At 46.4% G+C, this 27597-nt stretch overlaps 1 protein-coding gene across 5 annotated transcripts in view; it reads left to right on the top strand.

Moving 5' to 3' along the window:
* Nucleotides 1-27597, top strand: part of rhea (Talin_middle and talin-RS domain-containing protein rhea) — a 179209-nt gene that overhangs the window by 114647 nt on the left and 36965 nt on the right. For all 5 annotated transcript variants that reach the window (XM_084607575.1, XM_084607579.1, XM_084607577.1 and 2 more), the window contains exons 32-39: nucleotides 846-1070; nucleotides 2777-2866; nucleotides 4354-4476; nucleotides 5418-5561; nucleotides 13828-13989; nucleotides 14849-14989; nucleotides 18125-18306; nucleotides 23645-23780. In XM_084607575.1, coding sequence (XP_084463701.1) covers nucleotides 846-1070; nucleotides 2777-2866; nucleotides 4354-4476; nucleotides 5418-5561; nucleotides 13828-13989; nucleotides 14849-14989; nucleotides 18125-18306; nucleotides 23645-23780 — 1203 coding nt within the window. The remainder of the gene's footprint in view (nucleotides 1-845; nucleotides 1071-2776; nucleotides 2867-4353; nucleotides 4477-5417; nucleotides 5562-13827; nucleotides 13990-14848; nucleotides 14990-18124; nucleotides 18307-23644; nucleotides 23781-27597) is intronic.

Here is a 27597-nt window from a genome sequence, read left to right as displayed (position 1 = left end):
TCACTGCGACTTCAAAGCTGGCTCTGCCATTTACAGTAGACTCCTTTAAAGGGAAACTCCTGGGGTTTTTTGACATTTGCATACTCTTGCAAAACTTTCCCTGTAGATTTTCCTCTCCATCATGACACATGCTACCAAATTTGGGAGCCGTTGCTGTTTGTGCAACCAGTTTGGTTTGAGTTTGCTGTTTTACATAGAATTTAGAAAAACCATTTGTTGTGTCAGAGACAGGGGACGCAGAAATGTGATGCAATCGAACTCAGAATGATAAAAAATTACTGGAATGATCATTAAAGCAAACTCCAAGTAACAATTAAATTTTCAATCTTCTCAGGAGTGCTTCCAAAATTATGTATGAGCATGCCGATTGCATCCAAATATCTCTTCAGTGAGAACAAATGAATGAAACGGCCTTGTAGGAAAAAGTAATTGCAATTTAATCATTTATAGCACAGTTGATGGCATTCCATCCTTCAGGCACTCTCGACTGTTGCGGAGTCTGTTATTTTCTTTAACGTGATCAAACAGTGGTTATGGCTTAAAAGCATCTCAGAATGCAATCTCAGTGGTAGCATGGAGCTATGGGAGATGGCAGACAATTTGAATGTTGTTAATTTATATGAATTCTAACTGTGCATAGTTGAAGCAAATGTTTGGCCTATTTTTCTTTCGTTGGAGTTTTTGAGGGTTGACTGTGGGGATCGAAAATGGTCGAGTGAGCCAGAGAGGTCACATTTTGTTCGTCTTCTGCACCTTGGTCTCTGCTTTGTGAAGTGTTGCATCTGATGGTGCTGGTGGCGTAAGGGACTGAGACTAACGAGCCCTATTGTGTGTGTCATCCCCAGGTACGCTCCCAGATGGTGGTGAGCCTGAAGAATGTGTCGATGGTGTCCAGCAAGCTGCTGGTGGCCGCTAAGTCGGTGGCGGCTGACCCCAGTGCCCCTAATGCCAAGAACCAGCTGGCCGCGGCCGCACGCAACGTCACAGAGAGCATCAACCACCTGGTGGACGTGTGCACCTCGGCCGCGCCCGGACAGAAGGAGTGCGACAGTGCCGTGCGCGCCATTCAGGTAACGATGCTCCACCCTTGCCACCGGTCACTCCGCCTGCTCTTGTTAGCAGTGACTGTTGCATGACAGTTGCTTTCTGTGCTAGTCTCAGTTACTCAAATCAAATCAAAATTTATTTTCTCTCTCAAGGAGGAAAGGGGTTATATTGCTTTGCATAGCGTGTGAATTCATTCGGGTCATGGGGCATGACATGCAGCTGCGTCACAGTCGTGAAGTGGCATGGACATGATGAAAGCATGACTGGGTGAGGTAGTCTAGCTGAGAGCTATAGTGGTTATAGCTGTGTGCTATCTGCTTCTGCATTGTGCCATTGCACATGCAGAGATAGCCTTGAGCGAGCTGCGTGCTTCCCGGTGGCGTGCACGCCTGCCGTGTCGAGATCAATCAACACGTCCGCCTTAGCGGATCATGCTAATATATGCGCATAAGCAGCGTGTGCAAGCAGACCACTTTCTGTTACTCTTTATTTCCAACATATAATTACCAGCCAAGTTCTTGATTTTTAATGCCTAATTTTTGCAGAAAAGTGAATTTTTTTCATGGATTTTTTTAGACCATTCGGTTCTTCGGACCATTTCCCGGTTCTCACCAAGTCTGAAAAATCGGTCAGCGACTTTGATGCTTTCCCTTATGTGGTGCATAGTGAACTGTTAGAAAATTAATCCCACACTGTTGCACGTTGCTTCAATTTTTTTAGGAATAATTTTACATGATGGCATAAAAGCTTTATTGTTTCACAGAGAACCTGGCAGCATCACTGTCCCCTGTGCGTTGTTCATGACTGGTCATTCTAGGAACCTAAAAACCTCTCGAACGATTTTTGGGAAATGTCCAAACGAAGCCAAATCAGTCGGGAGATTCCTGTGACATAGACAAACAAGAATATCGAAAAATAGATTGGGTTGATAGAATGTGCATTGAAGGTCGAGCCCAGGCACGTTGGCTGTGAGATGTACTTACTACACATAGGCCATGAGGGCTCATTGGTTCAGGTGTGTTAGTAGGGGACCTATTGAATATGTGCTGGTTTGATTTAATACCATGCATTAAAGATGTATACTCATATTGTAACTGTAATTGAGGGTGAGAACTGTTTACTATCGCCATTGACAGCAAATTCTTCTGTGAGTGACAAGAAGAAAAAGGGACTATACAGGCTAGAATGAAGGAGGACACAATGCATACAGATTTTTTCATCACAGATCTTGGAAGACCAACCAGCCCAAGAGCAAGTGTAGCATTGCAAGCTTACACTCTGCCTATTAACACTACTGCATTCCCCAAGCTTCTCCCAAGTCTTTTAATCCCACTTTTCTGCCCCGCATATGTAGGTATTCGGGTGAGGATCGCATTTTTCTCCCCTGACAAAATTTTATGCATAGCTGAGTAAACGTGGAAGGGAAGTAAGAAAAGGGGAGACGTGGAGGCAGAAACAAAGGGCCAAGTGGTGTTCGTTTTGCAATACTCAAGATTCTGTGGCTCATAAAAGTTGCTGTGGTGTGCTGCAGTGGACAGATTTTGCTGGAGATGTGTGTGTGTGTGTGTGTGTGTGTGTGTGTGTGTGTGCGTGTGCGTGTGCGTGTGCGTGTGCGTGTGTGTGTGTGTGTGTGTGTGTGTGTGTGTGTGTGTGTGTGTGTGTGTGTGTGTGTGAGAGAGAGAGAGAGAGAGAGATATGATAGCTGTGCCTTTGCATTTTTCGTTGGCAGATGATGCGGCCCATGCTCGATCAGCCCAATGAGCCAGTCAATGACCTCACCTACTACGACTGCCTGGACACCGTACTGGAACGTTCACGGGTGAGATACAGCCCACTCACACACTCCCCGTTGGGGCTAGGCTTTGTCGTCGTCATCATGGGCTGGTTGGGAGGTATGGGTGAGGCAGGCACTAGTCGTCAGTCCACCACTTTGTGGGTGAGCAAGCCTGGTGCAGGCAGCAGTGATGACATCCAGCTTCTCTACGTGCATGTGCCATCATTTTGCGGCAATGGCTCTAGAGGCCACATTTCTTCTTTCTGTGGCAGCAGCATCGACATTGTTACTCACTTGATGGAATACATTGCACTGGTTGGTCATAGTAGGATGATGTCATACAGGCTACGATGACAAACATACCATTCAGACCTACAAAAGTTGCCAATCACCCTGACAGGCATTGGCATTTTGCACTGGCCCAGCTGTCTCAGGAGCAATGGATGATGGGGTGGTGGTGACATTTGCCACAGGGGTAACCAAACTTACTTTTCACACAAAATAATGGTAGGAATATGGAAACATTTTTAGTGTAAGAGCGAATAACACAGCCTTTGATTTGGTCTTCAAAGGCAACAGCAGTATCCAGAAACCTTGATGCATTCGTGCATTTTCATTATTTGCAAAGGTTTGAAAATGGCAGAAAATATGCCAAATTTGGTCATCGTATGCAATCACTCGCAAGCACTCGCAGATTATGACTAACAGCTTGCCGGCACCGCTTAAGAGGAAAGTATACAACAGTTGCATCTTACCTATACCCACCTATGAGGCTGAAATGTGGAGGCTAACGAAAAAAGTTCTACTTAAGTTGAGGACAACACAGAGGGCTATGGAACGGAAAATGGTAGAGGTAACGTTAAGAGATAGGAAGCATGCAGAGTGGGTCAGAGAAATAACTCAAGTTACTGACATTCTAGTGGAAATCGAAAAGAAATGGGCATGAGCAGGGTATGTAGTGCAAAGAGAGGATAACCAATGGTCGCTTAGGGTAACAAACTCAATTCCAAGACAAGGAAAGCGTAGCAGGGGACGGCAGAAAGTTAGGTGGGTGGATGAGTTTAAGAAGTTCGCAGGGTTCAAGTGGATGCAGCTAGCACAGGACCGAGTTAATCGAAGTAGTATGGGAGAGGCCTTCGCCTTGCAGTGGGTATAGTCCGGCTGATGAGGATGATGATGATGATACAATCACTGCATGATTTTTCAGACCTGACAGGATTGGTCATTTTCTAAATATTGTGCTTAGCCGAAAAGGTTACTTTAGCTACTAGTAATTGCTTCTAATGGGTTATCAAATAGGCTTTTCCTATGGGAGCTTGAAAGAGGAATACATTTTTTTTGTGTTGCGCCCATTATGCGAGGTTGAACTGTCCTTACTTCTAAGCGGAAAACCCACCATTCACAGATGCATACTAAAGTTGGGTGATGGGTACAGTTCCACTGCATGATAGTATTGCCACATGCTGCCAGGCATTCGTTGCGGCCATTTTCCTGCACATGGTGATGAAGGTCATTGGCTCTCCCTTGCACAGAGCCTGGGGGATGCCATGACGGGCATCGCCAACCATGCCAAGCGAAGCGAGCACGAGCAGTTTGGTGAGAGTGTCCGGGAAGTCTCCAGCACCATCTGCACTCTGGTGGAGGCCTCGGCACAGGTAGGCCTCTCTTTTCTTCACCTGACTCACAGCCACCTTTATCTGGGACCTACAAGCGGAGGCATAAAAAAAAAAAAAAAAAAAAAAAAAAAAAACAGAGAATGAGCTGGAATTTGGGCTCTCAGAAAATTAAAGTAACAAGTGCTTGACAAGCACAGTATTTTTAAAAGTAAACCAGAAGGAGGGTTACTGCATTCTTGTGCATACAGCCCACCCCTGCATGTCGCCTACACCCCAAACTTCGAACATCATGAAATTGAAAAGGTATATCCTCCATTTTGTTCAGGGTATTTCCCATAGTTTCTCACTATAACGGCACCTCCAGGGAGAAGGAGCTACTATGCTAGATTAAAGTTTTTGCACTGTTGGGTATGTTGTGCATGATAGAAAAGGGATCAGGAGGGTGCTTGACAAGAGTGGAAAAATTATCGGGCAAGACCACTCCAGCGATGAAAGAAAAGAAAAGTTGCAAGAGAGTTATGGATGTGTAAAGCAAATGCTTGAGTGTTAGTGGTGGTGGTGTTTAAGAGAAGAGTTCTTCAGAAACATGCCGTGCTTACAAATAGCCACACAATGTCTTGCCGCACTTCCAAGTTTGCCCAACAAACCAGCACGCTTGTCTCTGGCCAAAGCAAACACTCCATGTGCTGCTTATTTGTGCTGTGCCTCTTGGCACGCTGCCCAGTTCTGTGCTGTGTGTAATGACCACGCAATGAGAGAGCATTGAGGCTATGGAGGTTATGAGATTAGGTGGGACTTATATGCAACGTTTTTCAGATAGGGGGGGTGGGAGTGACTCATATGGCTGTATGACTTGTACACTGGAAAATGTGGTATCTACTTTTAGCCTCGGCGGTGGTGGCTTTGAAGGTAGAGTGAATGGTGACTCACACACCTTGGTTTGGGTGTCCACTGAGAGAGAGAGATGTATTGTTTTTCAGGCGGCCTACCTGGTGGGTGCATCGGATGCCTCCAGCATGGCCGGCAAGCCCGGCCTGGTGGACCTGTCTCACTTTGCCCGTGCTAGCCAGGCCATCCAGATGGCCTGCCAGCAGCTCTCCAACCCAGCCAGCACACAACCACAGGTGAAAGAGACAATGAGGTGGCCCCTTTTATTTGGGGTGGTCTGCGCAGCCGATTCGCCAGGGGGGACAGAACTTGAAGGGTGGAAAATAGCGAAAACAAAGTGACTTTTTCAAAATGGCATATTGGAAACCTACAAGCCACCTTCTAGATTCTACTAATTTATATTCGCTTCCTGGGTCATTAATTTCGCTTATAAGGTGCGGACAAGCCAACAAATTCGATCTCAGTTTTTTTTCTCGTTTTTTCAAAACAAATTTTTTATTGTTTACTAGATTACAAAGATGATGTTTTCTAGAGCAGGTAAAGGCATATTTTTTATTGCAGCATGCTCCTAAGTGACTAAACTATAAACCCGGATATATCAAACTCGAAGGGGATCGCGAAATAGTTCGATATATCGATAATTCGATATACAGAAATCGGCTTGTGATGGCACTTACGATGCAAAAAAACGATACCGTATTTGTCGCGTAATCAACCCACTCCCATAATGAACCCACCCTCCACTCTTGCACCCGAGAATTTGAAAAAAAAAGAAGTGTCAAGGCCAGCTCGCTCACATGCAGGCGATTGAGCGATCTCAGCGACGAGCGGCAGCAACAGAGCGAAAAATTTTCAACTTGTTGGAACTGCGTCCCTCTCACCGCTCGAGCCACCCCGGCAGCTCTAACAAGGTTTCTCTGTTGCCGCGGCAGAAATTGTGAGCGTTTTTGCTTGCATGTGGATGGCGCGTATCACTCTGTTTCGGTAGTCTCATCCACAGCTCATTTCTTGACAGCGTGCCAAGATGCTGCGCAGAGATAACGTCGCGGCGTGTTTATCTTTTGATAGCTCCTGCGGTGGCTGGGAGCGAACTTGGCAGAGTGCCCGTGACGGCTTGATTGCACAAGCCTGGTTCGATTTATCACGCTACGCTTGGGGTGGGCGTAGTCCACTTCCGCAAAATCATTGGAAAGGGTGATAGCTAAATGCTGTTTGAAGCGAAAAATGATAAAAACCAGCGTCATGATCGCAGCTGACCGTGTGCTTTCGTTGATTCATACATGCAAGGATAAACGACTCCTCCCACAAAAAAAAAAACGCTTCTTAACGTTTGCTACGCTACGCCGCTCGTACAGCACAGCGATAAGAATGGACGACTCTCGCAAAAAAAAAAGAGAGAGAGAGAGAGAGATTTGCCGCTTTTTAACGTCCGCAGGTGCCACGTCAGTCGCCGCATGCAGAGGCTTCCCAACACACGCTTGAGAAAGCGTCCGACATTCTGTCTGACAACGGGCTGAGCTGGCTTGGCACATGCGTAGCGCGTGCTACTGCGAACAAAGGCCGGGAGAGAGGAAGGAGAGAGATAGCTCGGCAAAAGAATGCTTCGCTCTATTTCGTTTTTATCCTCTCGTTCCTACCGGTTCTCTTTGGTTCACTCATGCACATGGCTTGCAAACGTCAACTGTTGGCACGCGGGAAACGATAACCGCAGATGCGCGCGCCTTTGGGGAATGAGCGCAACGCTGCCCCAAAACAGCCGTCGCCGAACTGTCCCCTCTCATTCCTTCCGCGAGTGGCTTGAAAACGTCACACGGCAAACGGCCGAGGGTGATGCAATCGTCTTTGGTTAAGGTACACTTTCCAGTGCGTGGTGCGGAGTTTGATATATCGAACGACTGGTGAAATTGAGTTCGATATAGGACGCGGCTTTCCTATACTTTTACTTGGGATTTTCAAGGGGATATTCCGTGAGTTCGATATAACCAAAATTTGATATATCCGGGTTCGATATATCCGGGTTCGACTGTACAATGTTAGGAACAGATTTCTCATTTTATGCTTTTGTGATGTTTTTAAATGCTTTAGTTTAAATGGCTCGTCAAGCGCTTTTTCTGACATTGAACTTCAGTGAGTTGTAAAATGACTAATATTGCCTTGATCAAAAATGTAGTTCTTATGATGTACTCCTTATACTTTATACTGTCTAGCCAAATGTTAATAGCCACGCCGGGGTGGCGCAGTGGTTACGGCGCTCGACTACTGTTCCCAAGGATGCGGGATCGAATTCTGGCCTCGGCGGCTGCTTTTCGATGGAGGCGAAAAGAAGGCGCCCGTGTGCTGTGCGATGTCAGTGCACATTAAAGAACCCCAGGTGGTCAAAATTTCCGGAGTCCTGCACTACGGCGTCTCTCATAGCCTGAGTTGCCTTGGGACATTAAACCCTACAAACCAAATCAAACAAAATGTTAATAATAGTTTTTGGATTGGTGGATTATTCTCAGCTGTTTTTGTAAAGAAAAGAGTGATAATGTCAAATAAGTTGAAAACTAATTTACAGTCAACGACCGATAATTCGGACTCCACGGGGAATGTAAACCAGTCCGAAATATCGAATGTCCGAAAAAACGAATGAAGCAAAAAATACCTGTTTATTTACATTTTAGGGTGCCTGTTTCGGGAAGCATTTGTCGATGCGTTGCTGCACGCACTTCCGCTTACGTGCAACCAAATCTGTCTGTATGTCCTCTAGTGTCATGCTGTCACTGTACACTGATGAGAGGACTGCAAAAGCTTGAGTCAGATCCGCGTGCGAGGGCTCCACAGCACACGGAACGTCCTCATCAGAGTCGGAGCCACTGTCCAACGGAGGGAGCACTTGATCAATTATTGCGTCGTCGCTCAGTTCGGCACACGACGATACCGCGCTGTCGACATTTGCGAAGTCTTCAAATGTAACGGCGGCAGGAATGGGCAAGCCGCAGCCGCGCAGGTCGTCAATGGTTTCTGCATTGGAGCTCGTAGGAGGCGGCAGATCAGGCGGGGATTCTGCGATTGCGGCATCGGGCTCAGCACCGAAGGCAAATCCTGCATGACGGAAACAGTTCCTGATAGTGTTCGCCGACACTGCCTTCCACGCATCGGCAAGGATGCTTATGGCCGACAACAAATCCACATTGTATTTTGTCTGATTGTCCAAGCACAGCACCATGCGGTGCAGCAGGCGGGAACGATAGAGCACTTTTAAATTCTTGATAACACCCTGATCCATGGGCTGTAGTACACTGGTAGTGTTGGGCGACAAGAATTCAAGCTCAATCGCTTTCAAATTGCTGATCGGGGCATGGGCACTGCAGTTGTCTAAAAACAGCAGCATTTTGCGCTTCTGCGACTCAAACTTCTGGTCCAACTTGCGTAGGTACCGTTCAAACAAGTGTTGAGTGATCCATGCCTTACAGTTTGCCTCGTACCAGACAGGCAGAGACCTTGTTCCTTTGAAGCATCTAGGGTTTTTTGACTTGCCGATTACCAGCAGCGGCAATTTTTCCGTCCCCGAAGCGTTGCTTCCAACAACAACAGTAAGGCGTTCCTTACTAAGCTTGCCGCCGTGACAAGGTTCTCCGGACAGGGCAAGTGTTTTGTCTGGAAGCAGCTTGTAGAAGAGACCAGTCTAATCGACGTTAAAAGTGTTGTCTGGCGAGTAGCGACTAAGCAGCGCTTCAAGTTTTTCACTGCGGTAGTTTGCGACCAGTGTGCTACTCACTGCACCACTTTCACCGCACATTTTTTTGAAGGCGAGGTCGCACCGCTTTTTAAAATTCCTGAGCCAACCGTCGCTGAACTGAAATCCTTCGATGCCAAGCCGCAGTGCGAGTGTCTCAGCCTTATGCTTCAAAAGGTGGCCAGAAACAGGAACACGCTGGGCGACAGTAGCGTTAAGCCAGATGTTCAACGCTTCTTCCAACTTCGGGTAAAGGCCTTGTCGCAGCCTTTTCTGTTCAGCTGTTGTTGTCTTCTCCGTGGCCTCAAGAATCTTGGACCTATTCTTCATATAGTCCGATATCGTTTGCTTGGAGATGTTGAACTCACGGGCAACTTCGACTTGAGAACGGCCGCTCAGCACTTGCTGTATTATGGCTGCTTTCTTCGCCATTGTCAGCGTCGTGTATTTCCCACGTTTCGCCGCCGTCGGCACGGACCACGAAGGCACCGTTGGCGCCATTTGCCGTGGCCTGTCGTTGTCAAACTCAAGAGAAACGTTGTCGTATGGTCACTTGAAAGAACCTAGCCTAACGCTACTCACGCACGAGGCACTGAACAAACGAGCACAAACTGGTGGCCGATGGCGAAGACGCGGGGAGGCCAAACATGCCCGAGGGCCAGTCATGCGGAGTGGAGCGCCGCCTGCTGTTCTCCCGTCGCAACTGTCCTGTCGCACCGCCGCCTCCGTGATCAGCTCCAGCAATGCCGACGGCGCACCGTTCGCCGATCACGGAGGCCACAGTCACTTATTGCGAGTAGGCGCAAAGGAAGGCGCTCGTCTCCTTTCTTTCTTTCTTTTTTTTTTTTAACTAGGAACGGCGGCGGGGGAAGCGCGCGCATCGAGGCACCCTGTTTAGAGTCCGGATTATCGAATATGGAGCCGGAGGCTGTCCGAAATATCGGTCGTCCTTACACATCATGTTTATGGTGCCAGTGGCGGTGCCGCAGAGCTGTCCGAATAAACGAGCATGTCCGAATTATCAGCGTCCGATTTATCGGTCGGCGACTGTACCTATTGGGAAGTGATTAGTACATATTTGAATACAAAAAATTAAGACTGTGCATTTTCATTGCATTTGGCTTTAAAAAAAAGAAAAAGAAAAATGTTCCAAGAGTAAGTTGGGCTCATTGGCGTGCATTAATATTTCCTTGTGGTGGAAAAAAAAAATGCAGAAAACTTGAAACACAAGTGCTTCAAAACACTTTCATAAATTTTTTGCAAGTAACTCAGTGTTTAGTGGCATCAGCATTTTCATCCTCAGTGCTCGTTATTGTGTTGTTCATAATCTCTTCTTTGGCTCATAGGACAAAGCATTTGTGATGTGACTGCTGCTGCAGTGTGGAGCACAAACATATGTTGCTGCAATTCTCTTTCACGGCTTGACTTCCTTTTAGGGATTCCTAGTCCTCTCCAAAAGGTAGCTCGTTGCATCTTCGATAACTAAGTCACAGCCCCTTTCTTTCAATTGGCTTCTCTCTGGCCTTGTATCAGAACACCTATCTCAGTGGACCATGTGTTCAGAATGAAATATGGAACAAAAACCTTTTGGCACACAGAATGTGTCCCCTGTGGTGCCCAGTCTTTGCATCTGCTCGTCTAACTGACTCTAGTCTTGGCTCCTTGTCTGTGGTCTCTTGAGAAGGGACAACTTTATTGTGCAGGACTTCTAACTGGTGTTTCAAAAGGGTGAAACATGCTTTTGCATTACATGCAGCATCATCGTACGCTAAATGTAGAACGAAAAGTCTCAGAACAGCATGTTTACATATACAGTCGAACCCGGATATATCGAACTCGAAGGGGATCGCGAAATAGTTCGATATATCGATAATTCGATATACAGAAATCGGCTTGTGACGGCACTTACGATTCGAAAAAACGATACCGTATTTGTCGCGTAATCAACCCACTCGCATAATGAACCCACCCTCCACTTTTGCACCCGAGAATCTGAAAAAAAAAAAAAAAGAAAGGTGCGTTAAGGCCAGCTCGCTCACATGCAAGCGACTGAGCGATCTCAGCGACGAGCGGCAGCGACAGAGCGAAAATTTTCAAACTTGTTGGAACTGCGTCACTCTCGCCGCTCGAGCCACCGCTGCAGCTCCAAACAAGGTTTCTGTGTCGCCGCGGCGGCAGAAATCGCGAGCATTTTCACTTGCTTGTCGAATGCGCGCGTCAGTCCGTTTCGGTCGTCTCATCCACAGCTCATTGGCAGCATGCCAAGATGCTGCGTAGCGATAACGTCAGGGCTCGTTTATCTTTTGATAGTTCCTGCTGTGGCGGGGAGCGAACTTGGCAGAGTGCCCGTGATGGCTTTATTGCACAAGCCTGGTTCGATTTATCACGCTGCGCTTGGGGCGGGCGGCATGGTCGCAGCAGCTGACCGCGTGCTTTCGCTGATTCATACATGTAAGAATAAACGATAAAAAAAAAAGAGTCAAAAAAAGCCTGCCGCTTCTTAACATCCTCAGCCGCCATATCTTACGCTATGCCACGCATACAGCACAACGATAAGAAAAAATGACTCGCAAAAAAAAAAAAGAGAAAGAGAGAGAGCTGCCGCTTCTTAACATTCGCAGGTGCCATAGCCACGTCAGCCGCCATGCCCCGGCGCGCAGAGGGTTCTCAACACACGCTGGAGAAAGCGTTCGACGTCTGTCTGAAAACGGGCTTAGCTGGCTTGGCGCATGCTTTGCAGGTGCTGAAGGAGAGAGATAGCTCGGCAAAAGAATGGGCACACCCATACACATGGCTTGCAAACATCATGTGTTGGCGCGCGGGAAACGACAACTGCAGGTGCGCGCGCCTTTGGGGAATGGGCGCGGCGCTGCCCGGACCAGCCGTCGCCGAGCTGTCCCCTCTCATTCATTCCGTGCGTGGCTTGAAAACGTCATGGGCAAACGGCCAAGAATGATGTGATCGTCTTTGGGGAAGGCACACTTTCCAGTGCGTGGTGCAGAGTTCGATATATCGAACTACCGGTGAAATTGAGCGATATATGACGCGGCTTTCCTATACTTTTACATGGGATTTTCAAGGGGATATTCCGTGGGTTCGATATAAACAAAAGTCGATATATCCGGGTTCGATATAGCCGGGTTCAACTGTAGTAAGAAATTGCTGGAGGTGGGACTCGGGTGCCGCTGGACGGATCCCTGGCTGCATCGACGCCCGCTCCACCCAGGAAGAAGTGCCACTGAGCGAAGGGGTTACGGGTTGAAGGACGAAGACTTCGTTTATTTACATTTTTAGAAGGAGTAGAGAAGAACTACGATGCCCAAATGCACACACGGTTTATAGTGTTTGTGTTCCCAGGTTCCCTAGATGAAGGGCCGGCTTGTTGTGGAGGGAGTGTCCTTATCACTTCAATGTCGCTTACATGAACACACTGTCGCTCTTGCAGACACGCCCCGTCAAAAGAGTTTAGACTTGGTGGTGAGGAAGATGCCTTTGTGGCGGGGTAGATGTCTGCACGAGAGGAGTTCAATGTCTGCCAGTGCCTCATGGTCTGAGCACACACCTGCATCGCAAGGGCCGCTACGTTTCGTCAGCAAGACAAATTGGAGAAGCGTAGCCAGAGACGACCCAGCCTGTCACTCCGTTCGATTTCTCAGAAGAGATGTCCGCGTGGCCATCTTGAGGGTACCGATCTATGCGGGAGCCACCGCATGCCACTTGAACCTTTTTGTTCCTGATGGCCCGCCATTGACCGCTGTCGCTGACCAGCCAAATGATCCTGCGTGCCTTTCCGGCTTTCTTTCGTGATGGTGATGGCCATTCCAAGTCGCTTCTCGCCATCACTGTTCGCTGTCGCTGGAATTTCCTGCTTCTGCGGTCCAAAGCGTCAGCTCCTGTGTCCAACCCATTGTCACCATACTTAACAAAATGCAATGCACATGAAGTGGAGACAAGCAGAAGGCGGGCTTTTAGTGCATGCTTGATTAGAATGCCCTCTCAACTTCACGGTTAACTACCACATATCTCTTTGCCACACAGTGGCCTCTTGCCTCTGTTGTTCTTTCACCCAACATATTCTTGCACTGTGATTGTGGCTTATAATTTGTGGCTCATTTTAATCATTTGACTGCACTACTAGCCTCTAGTTTGTCTCAGCGTCTTCCGTTAGCTCGGCTTCCTTTCTGTTTCCTTCTTTCTTAATTCTGGGTGCTTTCACCTGAGCACTGCAAAACACTGAAAGTGCATCTTGTATAAGGATCATTGTGGTATGAAAAATTCAAGGAGTGCACTTATGTCTCCTTACATGCAGTAATACAAAGTCACACAGGGGCGTCCTGCATTAGCTTTGGTTGTCTTGCTATGTGGATTCTGGATTGCATTGTTGGCTATGGCTTGGATTAGAGCTATTACTGATGTCGCAAATCATTATGTATTCTCGTTAAGGCGTTATAGCCAACCAGTCATGACCGGATCCAGTAATGGCTTATGGGGATTCTGTATTAGATTTTTGGCTATGGCTTGGATTCGGGCTATGCCTAGTGTGGCTAGTCATTATAAGGAATGTCAATAAGGCATTATAGCCAGTTAATCATGACTCGATTTGGTATTTTGTCATTTTTGGCTTGTTATGTGGATTGTGCTGGATTGGCATTGGATCTCTCCTTTGATCACACATTCTGCGCACAGTCACTTTCTGAGCACGCCACTGATGAGCCAAGAAATGCTTTCGCATTAAAATGGAAGTGTGCATTGTGGTGCTGCCCCCTTTGATACGCCCCCTGCAGATCCTGTCGGCTGCCACAGTGATAGCCAAGCACACGTCCTCACTTTGCAACGCCTGCCGCGTGGCCTCCTCCAAGACCACCAACCCCGTGGCCAAGCGCCACTTTGTCCAGTCGGCCAAGGACGTCGCCAGTGCCACGGCCAGCCTGGTCAAGGAGATCAAGGTACGGGAGGGAGTTTCTTCTGCTCATGTCGCTGCTTCGTGCGCCTCCAGCATTTGTGTAGAGCAGTGGAAGGTATTGGATACTGTTGCGCTAGGTGTAGCGGGTTTCTGCGTTGAATATAGCATCCTCCGTCTCAGTTACGGTAGGTAGGTTTGCAAATTAACATAACAAGCAATTGTAAAGTAGCGAAAACTAGTGAAACCAAAGACAAATGATGCCACGAATATTGTCCCAAACCATATTGTGTGCGTATTGGTTGGCTAAACTGGTTGCTGTAAGCGATAACTTCAATCATTGTTTCTTTGAAAAGTTAAGAAACTGAGCGCAGGATATTTTTTATGTCAGCAAATTCGAAATGAATACCGACTGACTGGCACCTTGTGATAATCACATATCCGATATTGCTTGTAGAAATCACTTTGACTTAGGTCACACGCACAAAAAAAAAGATATTAAATTAATCAGCCGAAACAAAACATTTACTGGCTCCAGAGTTTTTCACAAGCAGTCAAGAAACTCCAGATAACATGCCATGAAAGTTTTAGTAGAATGCATGAAGATAAAAAAAAAAAAAAAAGAACCATCGATGTAGCCCTTTAACAAGAAGCCAGCTCTATCAGCAGCCATGTACTAGTATTTCAAAAATTGAATATTGAAAATTGTTGAATATTTGTGCAGGCCTAGATGTCTGTGTGGGACTTGTGTGTTGCGTAACCGTTGAAATGTGATGAAACTTCAGTTCTCTTCCGAACCATGCAGGCTCTTGAATGGGGTCAAACAATGAGATTTTGCTGAGGAATTATGCACTGCGCCGGGTTAAGCAACAGGAAAATTGAGGAGCCTGACCTGATGCATGCAGGTGCTGGACCAGGACCCAAGTGATGCCAACCGGCAGCGGTGTGGAGAAGCCACGCGGCCACTGATTGAGGCCGTGGACAGCCTCACTACCTTCGCCAGCTCCCCTGAGTTTGCCGGAGTGCCTGCTAAGATCAGTCACAAGGTGAAACCACCATGCTCTGTTGTGTGTTGTGCGCGTTGTGTCTGGAAGCCAAGAGACAAAGTTGTGCCCATAGTTAAACAACACTGCTAGATGGCTGTTGTTGCATTTGCCAGGTGCAAACTCAGTGTTGTGGCAGTGTTTGGAATCATTTTACTGAAGAATGCCGTGACAACCTCTGCCAAAGGAAATTCATGGATGAGGTGTACTTAGGGAGAAAAAAAAAGTGATCCACTTCAGGCCAACTGCTTCACATGTCCTTTGGTTAAGATGAATTTTTAATACTTGAGATGAAGTAGTGGGTGACTGTGGCATAGCCTCTAGGAGGAGCAAGGGGATCATACCTAGCAGAGTTCGCAGAGAGATATAATGTACGGATCATGGACACCTTCCCGCACACCTGGGAGAACTGGAAGGGCAAGAGCCCTAATTGGGAGACTAGGAAGATGGCACGCTGTGCACCTACCCAACATTGTGCAGAATGTGAAGGTCTTCATAAAATGTGCAATGTGACCATAGGATGACAAGGTCTCAAATTAGCCTAGATTTGAGGAAGGAACGAAAGTAAGTAGTAAGAAAGAAGCCTGCTAACTAGTTACTGATATAAGAAAAGCAGAGATATTTAGGATTTCGCTACAGAATAATATATGTGACTTTTACCGAAGGCATTAGCCTTAGCATTGAAGTGGTGAACATTAATCTCACATGTATCGCCAATGGATGCACAGCAGAAATAGGCGGTGGGGACGTTATACAGTATACAGTATTGCTAAGCTCTCTCAGTAGAGCAGTTCTGTTTGAGAAACACCAAAGCCTGAAAGGCTGTAACCTCACAGACAGAATAGAACGGGCAGAGCTATCAGAGGTCAACGCCCAAGGTATTCCACTTGAGGAAGTATAATATGGAGAGAGTCGAGCATGCTCGGCAGGGCAAAAGAAGTATTTCTGTTTATTCAGAAGCTTTCTTAGTGACGTGACACCAAGGTGGTACCATGACTTCTTTTAAATTCGTCATTTGGCTCATACTTCCCAACTAACGTTGCGACTATTTTTAAACACAACCCAGGTTTGTTTAGCAGTTTGCATGTAGTTTCCAATTGATGGTGCTGGGCCATTGTTAATGGATCTGTAATCTTTCAAAAATTTATTGTTTTGATGCCTTCATCCCTGTTCGCAGTGTTCACTCTAAGTTCAAAGAATAAGTGATGCAGTGCTAGCAAGTAGTCAAATCTCGATATAATGAATCCCGCGGGACTGCAAAAAATTGTTAATTATTTTGAAATATCGTTGTAATGAAAGATCTTCGGTAATTAGCCAGTGGTCAAGCCTAGGTATGAAAATGACGTATCTTGGCAGTAGGCGCGTGTGTAGACAAGCAAAACCTCATATTAAAATGTTGGTCTAACTTCAAAACTGATTTATTTGAAGAAATCAGTTATTTCTTCTGCCGCATGTAGCACACACAATCACACACTACATAACATTGCTACATTACATACACCTTCCTATTTAAGCAACACCTCATCGGGTGCATGATTGCACCAAGCGATGAAAGAATGGACTTTGTCCATGTGCAAAAAAACCTCAGAGTTCTATATGACCTCATCTTCAGTGCTCCCTGAAGTTTTAAAATCTTGTCTCAGACTTTCAAAATGATTGCGGCTGTCGATGGGGCAATGCTGTTTGTCTGCAGAGGCCAATTCGCTTTTTCCCTGCGTCAATTTCTTACAGTGAAAGCTGCTTTTCTGTCTTCTTGGCACCTCGCTGGCTGCAATCATAGTCAGACCTCGCACGAAGTTCACAATACAATAATCCGCGACAAAGAAAAAAAAAAGTCTTGCATGCGCAAATGGCACCAATGACCGACTAGCGAATGACATACAACACAGGAAGAAAAAAAGCAGGTGGCTAGGCCTGCTACTTCCACATATTAAACTATACAGCCCATGGACCATACACGCAGAAACGGCGGCTTCTGTTTCACGTGAGAGTTGCGAGCTGCGGCGCTGTTAATTTTAGCCTAATTCGTAATGCTAGTGCTCCTAGAATATAGAAGAAAAAAATAAAATGCCATATAAACAGTATTATAGGTCGAGTGGGAATATAGGTTGACCCCCGTACTGTGAAGTGAAAAAAGAAAAATAAAACAAAGAAAAAGAGGAGAAACGCATATATTTACAGCATAGGCTGTGTCCCTGCATGACTGGAGCTACGATCTTACTCCATACTTTCAGCAGCATCGTCGCAAGACAGCTCTTTGCTGCTCGCCACCTCCCAGTGTGTGTCATCTAGTTCCATCAAGCGTGTTGCTTACGCAGCATTTCTTGAAAGGTTGCGTGTGAACAGCTGATCTTGTCGGCGGCACCACACGCTCGTTTCTGAAACGCCGAACTGTCGCCAAGAGAGTGGCCATGTTGCCGTTTGCTTCGACGAACATCACTCTTTCTGGAAAGTCACTGTAAACTGCCTCCGCATGCCATTATCCTTTGCTAAAGAGGCATTTTATACTCTCATAGGACCGAACGAAACAGCTCACGCGAAGATAAATGCGCTTGGGACGGAAAAAAAAGAATGCCAGCAACCGAAGGATAACGATACAGTTTCGAATGTTTGACTGTTCGTTCACGAGCAGGCACGCCACTTGTTGCGAGATTGCCTCAAATTCTGCTAAAGGCCACTATGTGAGACGAGGGGCAACTGTAGCTTTCTTTTTCTTTTTTCGAAAAAATCTCCACCTATATTCCAGTCTATACGATACATGCGTTATTCTGAAATATACACTATATTAAAATTCTTAATTCTGAAATAGTTTTACATTGAAAACAGGAAATCTGCTTGGAATTTTTAAAAAATTTGTTTATTTGAAAAATTCGTTAATATGGTGTTCGTAGTAACGAGATTTGACTGTACTAGGCGTCTGAAGCGTAGAATGTCCCAACTGGGTTCCCCTTCCACTTTTGATGCGATGTCATTGGCCCGAGATTGTCCTATAATCCATTTTGCACTCAATTTTCAGACTACCTTGGACTTTATTTTGAAGCTGTCAGCATCAACACTTGAGTCAGTGTTCTCGCAACCCAAGAGAGTAAGAGTACCCCTCACTCCAAAATGGTCCCCATTCTCCTCCTGGTGATGCAGGCCAGAGCCGCCCAGGAGCCCATCACAGCCGCTGGGCGTGCCATCATTGATGGCTCGTGCAGCATGATCCGGTCGGCCAAGTCCCTGGTGCTGAACCCCAAGGACCCCCCCGCCTGGCAGAGTCTGGGATCCCACAGCAAGGAGGTCTCGGACGGCATCAAGAGGCTCGTCTCATCCATCAAGTGAGCACCTGTTGGAACTTAGCCCTAGTGGCTCATGAGCAACAGCACCTGGGGTTATTTGAGTGCGGAGAATGATACTAAAACCTTAGATTGGTCAAGTAGGATTGTGATGTCATTACCCGGGAGACCAGTCAGCAACTGGCGTCAAATTCAAAAGGGCCACTTGGCCCATGTGACCACAAGGGGAAAAAATCATTGGGTTGATGCCAGATTTTTTAGGGAGCTTTCTGTAAACAAAGGAAAGTACCGTATTTTTGTGATTTTAAGCGCACCCCCTAATATTGCAAAACAATTGTGGAAAAACTTTTTCTTGCAAATCAAAGCACTGCAATGCCCAACAGCATTGACTGTGCAGTGAACCATCCCCAAAACGCGACGGGACCCGCTTCGTGAAGAGGGCAGTCTCAAGCGTGCGCGAAGCAAACCGCTTGACAAAGCAAGAAAATAACATCATTCTGACTTCGGCTTTTCCTCAAATGCAGACTGGTGTTCATCAGACAAAATAACTGGGATGTAAATGTTTTTCGGCAGTTTTTCAGGCCCGTTTGGTGGATGTTTCTGTTTTTAATCTCCTGAACGCTGAATTAACGAGAATTTACTGTATTCAATGCCATATGACAGCCCCATCTGGTTTTGTGCAGGTTCTTCCTGTACAGAAAACCACTTTATAGAAAGGCTGTTTCTTGGGCTAGTTGGTGGAGCTTATTTAAGCGAAGCCTGAAGTGTAAAAAGATGGGGTGTAAGAGAGACACAGGGAAAGCACTAACTTGCAACTGAATTTTATTTAGAGCAATATAAGGATATATACGAAAGAATGTGCTCGAAAAAAGAAAAATAAGATGAGACTCATCGCATGCTCATTCCATCACCATTGAGAATCGCGATTTTATTTTTTGACAAATACAGTCGAACCCGGTTATATTGAACCCGGATATATCAAATTTTGGTTATATCAAACTCACGGAATATCCCCTTGAAAATTCCATGTAAAAGTATAGGAAAGCCGTGTCATATATCGAACTTAATTTCACCGGTCGTTCGCTATATCGAACTCCGCACCACGCACTGGAAAGTGTGCCTTCCCCAAAGACGATCGCATCACCCTTGGTGAGCGCGGAAGGAATGAGAGGGGACAGTTCGGCGATGGCTGGTCTGGGCAGCGCCGTGCCCATTCCCCAAAGGCGCGCATCTGCAGTTATCGTTTCCCGCGCGCCAACACATGACTTTGCAAGCCATGTGCGTGGGTGTGTCCATCCTTTTGCCGAGCTATCTCTCTCCTTCAGTACGTGCTACGCATGCGCCAAGCCAGCTCGGCCCGTTTTCAGACAGGCGTCGGACGCTTTCTCCAGCGTGTTTCGAATGCTCTGCGCGCGGCGGCTGACGTGGCTATGGCTATGGCGCCTGCGGACGTTAAAAAGCGGCAGCTCTCTGTTTTTTGTTTTTTTTGCTAGTCATCCTTTCTTATCGTTGTGCTGTTCGGACGTTAAGAAGTGGCAGGTTCTTTTTTACTTTTCCTTTTTTTTTGGGGGGGGGGGCAGTCGTTTATCCTTGCATGTATGAATAAACGAAAGCACGCGGTCAGCTGCTGCGATCATGGCGCCCGCCTCAAGTGTGGAGTGATAAATCGAACCAGGCTTGTGCAGTCAAGCCATCACGGGCACTCTGCCAAGTTCGCCGCAGGAGCTATCAAAAGATAACCACGCCGTGAGGTTATCGCTGCACAGCATTTTGGCATGCTGCCAAGAAATGAGCCGTGGATGGGAGTGACGCGCGCCATCGACATGCAAGCGAAAACGCTCGCGATTTCTGCCGCGGCGACACAGAAACCTTGTTTTGAGCTGCCGTGGTGGTTCGAGCAGCGAGAGGGACGCAGCTCCAACAAGTGTGAAATTTTTCGCTCTGTCGCTGCTGCTCGTCGCTGAGATCGCTCAATCGCATGCATGTGAGCGAGCTGGCCTTAACTTTTTTTTTTTTTTTTTTTCAACTTTTTGGTGCAAAAGTAAAGGGTGGGTTCGTTATGCGAGGGGGTTGATTACGCGACAAATATGGTATCGTTTTTTCGCATCGTAAGTGCCGTCACAAGCCGATTTCTGTATATTGAATTATCGATATATCGAACTTTTTCGCGATCCCCTTCGAGTTCGATATATATCCGGGTTCGACTGTATGTACTAACAGCTATAAAAGTAAATTTGTGTAGTGCACACAAGGGGTGTTATGCATATTCCTTTGACCTGTAGACAAGTATACATAGGTGTCTAAATCAAATAGTCACAGAACACAAGCGCAATGTGGTACAACCAAGCAAGGGCAACTTATCCGAACGGTGCTATGCCTGTTCGTATAAAACCTGCAAGCCATTGTTCAGGGAGTGCGCTGTCGAGGCAAAGAGCATGAATCGATGCATACGTGAAATAATTGTGCCTTGTTTGATTTGCAAGAATGCAGCTGAGTACGTCGGGACTTCATCGGGGAATCTGTCAGAAAAGAAAATCGTGTCCCTTGATGGTCATGGCATGAGCCAGCTTATTTTACTTTTTGGTGCGCTCCTTTATATATACAGTCAAACCCGGATATATTGAACTCTAAGGGAATCGCTAAATAGTTCGATATATAGATAATTCGATATACAGAAATCGGCTTGAGACGTCACTTGCGATCATGAAAAATGATACGGTATTTGTCACGTAGTAAACCCACTCGCATAATGAACCCACTCCCCATTTTCGCCCTTGAGAATTTGAAAAAGAAAAAAAAAGCATTCAGTGCGCGTTTTTCTGTTTCGACTGTCGCATCCATAGCTCATTTATTGGCAGTGCGTCAAGATGCTCCGCAGCGAAAACGCCACGACGTGCTTATTGTTTAACTATACTTTTCATAGATCCTGTGGTGGCAGGGAGCGAACTTGGCAGAGTGCCCGCATGATGGCTTGATTGCACAAGCCTGGTTCGATTTATCGTGCCGCGCTTAGGGTGGGGCGGGCATAGTCCACTGCTACAAAATCATTGGCAAGCGTGATAGCTGCAAATGCTGTTCGGAGCGAACAGTGCTAAAAGCTGGTGGCATGACCGCAGCCGACCGCGTGCTTTCGTTGATTTAAAGATGCAAGAATGAACGACTCTTATAAAAAAAAAAAAGAATCTGCTGCTCTTTAGCGTCTGCAGCCGCCGTAGCTTACGCACGTTCAGTACGACAACACGAGACGCTCATCGCACGCCAGCCGCCGCGCGCAGAGCGTTCACAACACACACTGGGGAAGCGTCTGTCACGGGCTAAGCTGGCTTGTCCGCGCATGCGTAGTGCGTGCTGCTGCGAACGAGACCGGGAAAGAGAGAGGAAGGGGAGAGGTAAAGCTCGGCAGAAGAGTGGGCACACCCTTGCGCTTCGCTCTATCGCGTTTTTCCCCTCTCCCGAACACCATGGCTGCCTTGGTTCCTTCTCATTCCTTCACACACACATGACTTGAAAACGTCACGTGCTAGCGCAGCAGCGATCACCGCAGATGCGCGCGCCTTTGGGGGAAGGGCGCGGCGCTGCCCTAGACCAGCCTTTGCCGATCTGTGCCCTCTCATTCCTTCAGCGCATGACTCGAAAACGTCACATGGCAAATGGCCAAGGTGATGCGATCGTCTTTGGGGGAGACGCACCGTCCAATGCATGGTGCTGAGTTTAATATATCGAACAACCGGTGAAATTGAGTTCGATATATAACGCAGCTTTCCTATACTTTTGCATGGGATTTTCAAGGGGTTATTCCGGAGTGCGATATAACCAAAATTCGAAATATCCGGGTTCGGCTGTATTTCCTTCTGTGCTCCAAGTAAAATTCAATTGCAAGTTAGCGCTTTGCCCTGTGTCTCTCTCGTGTCTTTTCTGTGCTTCAGGCTTTGCCAAAAGGAGTTGTGCAATTCTAGTCTAATTTTATTTTCGAATACATGTGAATTTTGTAATGAACAAGGCAAAAAAATGTTTGCTATTTTGTAACTATATTTTGTTTTTTCACTGAATATTTATTCAATATTCTATTTGATATCCAAAGGCACATTTTCCTTATACTCATATTCAATTCGTATTTGAAAATTTTAATATTCACACACCCCTGCAATTAGCTAGAAGCTTGAATTATCGAATGGGCCAGAGAGCTGTTTAGAACCATTTGTTTCACAGTAATTTTATCTGATGAGCAGCTATAGAATAGATGTCTGTATTCGAGATGAAACTGAAATGTGAGATGAAACTGAAATGACAGCGGTATTTTTTTTCCTGCTTTTGTGAAGTACTTCGCTTTGTGTACAGTCAGGAAAGGCCTCTTCTCAAAAGAGAATATCCTCTTTTCACAGCAGAGAGGCATCCAAGTGCTGTACGATGTCGGTGCACGTTAAAGATCCCCAGATGGCCAGGTGGTTGAAATTACTCCGTAGCGCTCTACTATGGCACCTCTCTCTCTCTCTGTTTTTGCTCCTCCTTTCTTCTCCTAAGGTGCGGTTCAGGTGTCCACAGAATAAGTGTGATAGTTGCTGCGCCTTTCCTTTCCCTAAACCAGTTATTATTATTATTATTATTATTATTTTAGCAAACAGCCCCGCTGAGTTTTTGGATGCTTCACTGCACAGCCCACATGGTCAAGTATTGCGGTGAAGCATACAGTGCAAGAAAACTGGGGTGAATTTTAAAAATTTCCGCTGGTATTCGGAAATTTTTCAATATTTAGAAATTTCAAACACGAACCGAATAAGTGAGACGTTGGATTCATATTGGAAATTCCTAATATTTGCACTCCCCTTCATAAGTAGTAATGACAATGCCTCTTATGTAACATGTATTAACTTTTACTTGACTAATACATAGAGATATGCAAATTTATGTTAAGCAGTGAAAGCTCATTAATTCGAACCTCGATAATTCGAATTTTCGGATAATTCGAACTACACTACTTGGTCCGGCCAAGCACCATAGAAATCTATGTATAAAAAAGAAACGTGTTGTGGACCGTGACAGCGTGAAACGGAAGGACGCGATAACGACTGACACCTTTATATATATTTTTTTTTCAGATTTGTTGGCACAAATCGAGGTTGGGTTGGTTCATTATGCGAGCGAGTTCATTACGCGACAATACGGTACATCTATTGTAATACAAATGGTTCTTGTCAGTTTTTTCGAGGCCATTCGATAATTCGAACATCGGATAATTCGAACTTTTTTCCCGGTTTGGTGAAGTTCAAATTAACGAGCTTTTACTGTACTTTACGGTTATCTTTATGTATATATGTATAAAAGAACTTTTATAAGCATTAGAAACTCTGTAAGAGTGTTCTCCTAATTACTTTCCTATCAGGGATGAAGCTCCTGGCCAGAAAGAGTGCGACGAGGCCATCGACAAGCTCAATGCGGCCATCCGCGAACTGGACCGTGCGTCCCTCAACATCCTCAGCCAGGACACCACATACCAGGCCGACAGCGGCCTGCTCAAGGTGAGTAGAGGCTGGCTTAGCCTTCGCTAAATCAGAGTAAGGGGGTCCCTTAGTTGGATGCAAACATTTTGTTCTGCGCTAAGACATTGTTCATTCTGACTTCGAAGCACTCGAAAGCCCCAGTTATTGATTGGCCCCAAGAAATTTACAAGTAGCACTCTCATTGTATAGTAACTTTATTCGTGAAAAGCCTAATCTGCAGTCTGCTTTTGAGATGAAAACTCCCTGGGCACAACAATTCTTTGCAGTTGTGTAAAATTCATTACTGCATGCGTGTTGTTAGATTAGCAGTGCTGTAGCAGAGCTGTGCAGGATGTTGAAGGCCTTTTTCTTGGTGTACGATTATCAACAGTACCTAATGAGAGGGGGTCACACAAGAGCCACCAAATACAGGCCTTTTACTGCAGCAACAAGTGAGTTGCGGTGAAGGGGAAGAACCACCCGGACAGAAGCATGTTCGTTCGAAAATAGAAAAGCTCTGAAAAAATACGAGACCAGGGGTGCTTCGGTCGGCATATGAAATGGCACGCAGCTGTACTCGACTGGATGGCTGACGCAGAGATATCAGCCGCTGTTGGCTTGGCCTAATGCGAAGATTTGAGTAGAGGAGCCAATAGTATACTGTTGTCTAACTGTTTTTCAGATATATAGGTATCTTGCCATTATGGGCGCTGCACCGTAATATCGCTGCGCCGAAATGAATTGGCATCCGCAGTAGAACACCGCTTTTTTCACACAGTAACTCTGAACGAATATTGTGTAAAAGTTTGGGCCCACTAGGTTAGGTTTACTAATCTGAACTTTTCCTGTGTGCAACGGCTGTGTTGTTCGCTTTGAGAAAGGTCCGACATTTTCAGATTAGATCCCATCAGCTACATTGCAATTCTTCAAGAATGGCAAATAATTCTCGCTTATTACAGTGGCGAGAAGTGCAGTACAGTCGCCGACCGATAAATCGGACGCTGATAGTTCGGACATGCTCGTTTATTCGGACAGCTCTGCGGCACCGCCACTGGCCCCATAAACATGATGTGTAAGGACGACCAATATTTCGGATAGCCTCCGGCTCTATATTCGATAATCCGGACTCTAAACAGGGTGCCTCGATGCGCGCGCTTCCCCCGCCGCCGTTCCTAGTTAAAAAAAAAAAAAAGAAAGAAAGAAAGGAGACGAGCGCCTTCCTTTGGCGCCTACTCGCAATAAGCGACTGTGGCCTCCGTGATCGGCGAACGGTGCGTCGTCGGCATTGCTGGAGCTGATCACGGAGGCGGCGGTGCGACAGGACAGTTGCGACGGGAGAACAGCAGGCGGCGCTCCACTCCGCATGACTGGCCCTCGGGCATGTTTGGCCTCCCCGCGTCTTCGCCATCGGCCACCAGTTTGTGCTCGTTTGTTCAGTGCCTCGTGCGTGAGTAGCGTTAGGCTAGGTTCTTTCAAGTGACCATACGACAACGTTTCTCTTGAGTTTGACAACGACAGGCCACGGCAAATGGCGCCAACGGTGCCTTCGCGGTCCGTGCCGACGGCGGCGAAACGTGGGAAATACACGACGCTGATAATGGCGAAGAAAGCAGCCATAATACAGCAAGTGCTGAGCGGCCGTTCTCAAGTCGAAGTTGCCCGTGAGTTCAACATCTCCAAGCAAACGATATCGGACTATATGAAGAATAGGTCCAAGATTCTTGAGGCCACGGAGAAGACAACAACAGCTGAACAGAAAAGGCTGCGACAAGGCCTTTACCCGAAGTTGGAAGAAGCGTTGAACATCTGGCTTAACGCTACTGTCGCCCAGCGTGTTCCTGTTTCTGGCCACCTTTTGAAGCATAAGGCTGAGACACTCGCACTGCGGCTTGGCATCGAAGGATTTCAGTTCAGCGATGGTTGGCTCAGGAATTTTAAAAAGCGGTTCGACCTCGCCTTCAAAAAAATGTGCGGTGAAAGTGGTGCAGTGAGTAGCACACTGGTCGCAAACTACCGCAGTGAAAAACTTGAAGCGCTGCTTAGTCGCTACTCTCCAGACAACACTTTTAACGTCGATGAGACTGGTCTCTTCTACAAGCTGCTTCCATCGCATCGACAAATTCTTCCCGAAACAGGCACCCTAAAATGTAAATAAACAGGTATTTTTTGCTTCATTCGTTTTTTCGGACATTCGATATTTCGGACTGGTTTACATTCCCCGTGGAGTCCGAATTATCGGTCGTTGACTGTATTAAAGTGGATGTCAATGTTTGGATCTGTATGACATGTATACATTGCCTGGTATACATTGCAAGGCAGCTCTAATGTTGCTGTTGAGAGAAATAGTTCCAGCAATAAATAGAAGATTGTTAAGTGAACTAGGAATATAAGAAGAATATTTCTTTTGCAAATTACGGAAATTTCAGCATAATATGGGTTAACGAGTGCCTAGTCCCTCAGACTTGAGTACCGGTAGGCATTGCCGAGACTGGGTACGTAAAGGGAGCGTAAACTTGTTCCTGCAGACAGAATATGTGCGCAGGCCCAGGCAAAGTAATGTGGTGACTCCAAAGAAATAACAATATAGGCGGCACAAAGAAATGTAGACAATTGTGGCTACAATTCCAGCATCGTGCGAAAGCAGTGTTGCTCAGGTTTTGCTCTTCTGTTGCCTAGCTTTGTGTACCGTAAAAACCAGCATTCTTTCTTTCCAGGTTTCTTTTCCCGATTTTGATTCTTGTCACATTTCCTCCTCATATGATAAATGCGGGTATGAAAAAATTTCAGCATAAATTCACAGTTATGGTCTCATTATTATCCAGAGCTATCAGCACCAGGCTTCCAGCGCCATGTAGCAGTGGCATCAGTTGACTGTCTCAGTGTTTCGGTTTCGGCACGCTAGCCCTGCGACCGCAGCATGACCATGGTGCTTGCAGTGCACATGCGACCTGAAGCAGGTCGATTGCACCTTGCATGATGTAGGAATGACAAAAGCAGTACTCAGCATATTGTAGGGGGCTCTTCTGAGCCTCTCCAGCCATGCCCTACGACCGAATTGCAGACACTTGACTGGCATTCCCAGCGTTGCTCTTTCGAGAAATGTGGGATAACAAACATATCTAGAGGTGACGAAGAACAGTTTCTATGGAAATATGTCTCTAGCGAAGGGCTCTAGCAAGGGCTGACAATTGCGAAAACACTTGCGGAGCGCACGCATCGTGTGCTTGTGCACAGTATTGAACAGGCGCAGTGTATGCTAATCGGCAGCATGTGCATTGCCGTCCCATGTCCAAGCTGGAAGCGGCTTACTGGTTTACAACTGCAGGACCATGTGGCTTATGCAGTTGTCGGTGTGAATGCGACCTGCTGTTCTCTGATCAAGTGTGTTGGCACATGAAGGGGAGCAAACTAGCATTGGCACACGAAGGTTCATGGCACTGTTCGGAGGCGTATGCAGGGTAGTGAAAGCGCGAAGCACCGCAGAGCAACTGTGAAATGTAATGCAAGATACGGGGATGAAAATTTTTCTGTTTTCACTATCCAGAAATTACTCCTCATGTTTATGTGCGGTTCCATTTATACGGAGGTTTTTACAGTAGTATTTGGCTCAAATGAGAGGCACATTTGTCAGAAAGTATATCTGACTTTACAGCGAGCTGCATCTTGCGCTTTGCTGCCGGATTGTCTACCTCACACCATACAGTCGAATCTTGTTATAAGGAAGTAGTACGGGGGCGCGAAAATAGTTCGTTATATCCGATATTCGTTGTAAAAGTGTGTTGCCAAATTCCTGTAAACAAGTCTCTTAATAAAACGAAACAAAATGCGCACTAATATGGACAACACGATGGGTGCG

This window comes from Amblyomma maculatum, chromosome 6, assembly GCF_055883805.1.
Source record: "Amblyomma maculatum isolate TAMU_Amacu chromosome 6, ASM5588380v1, whole genome shotgun sequence".
Taxonomy (NCBI): domain Eukaryota; kingdom Metazoa; phylum Arthropoda; class Arachnida; order Ixodida; family Ixodidae; genus Amblyomma; species Amblyomma maculatum.
This window is presented reverse-complemented; position numbering and strand designations above follow the sequence as displayed.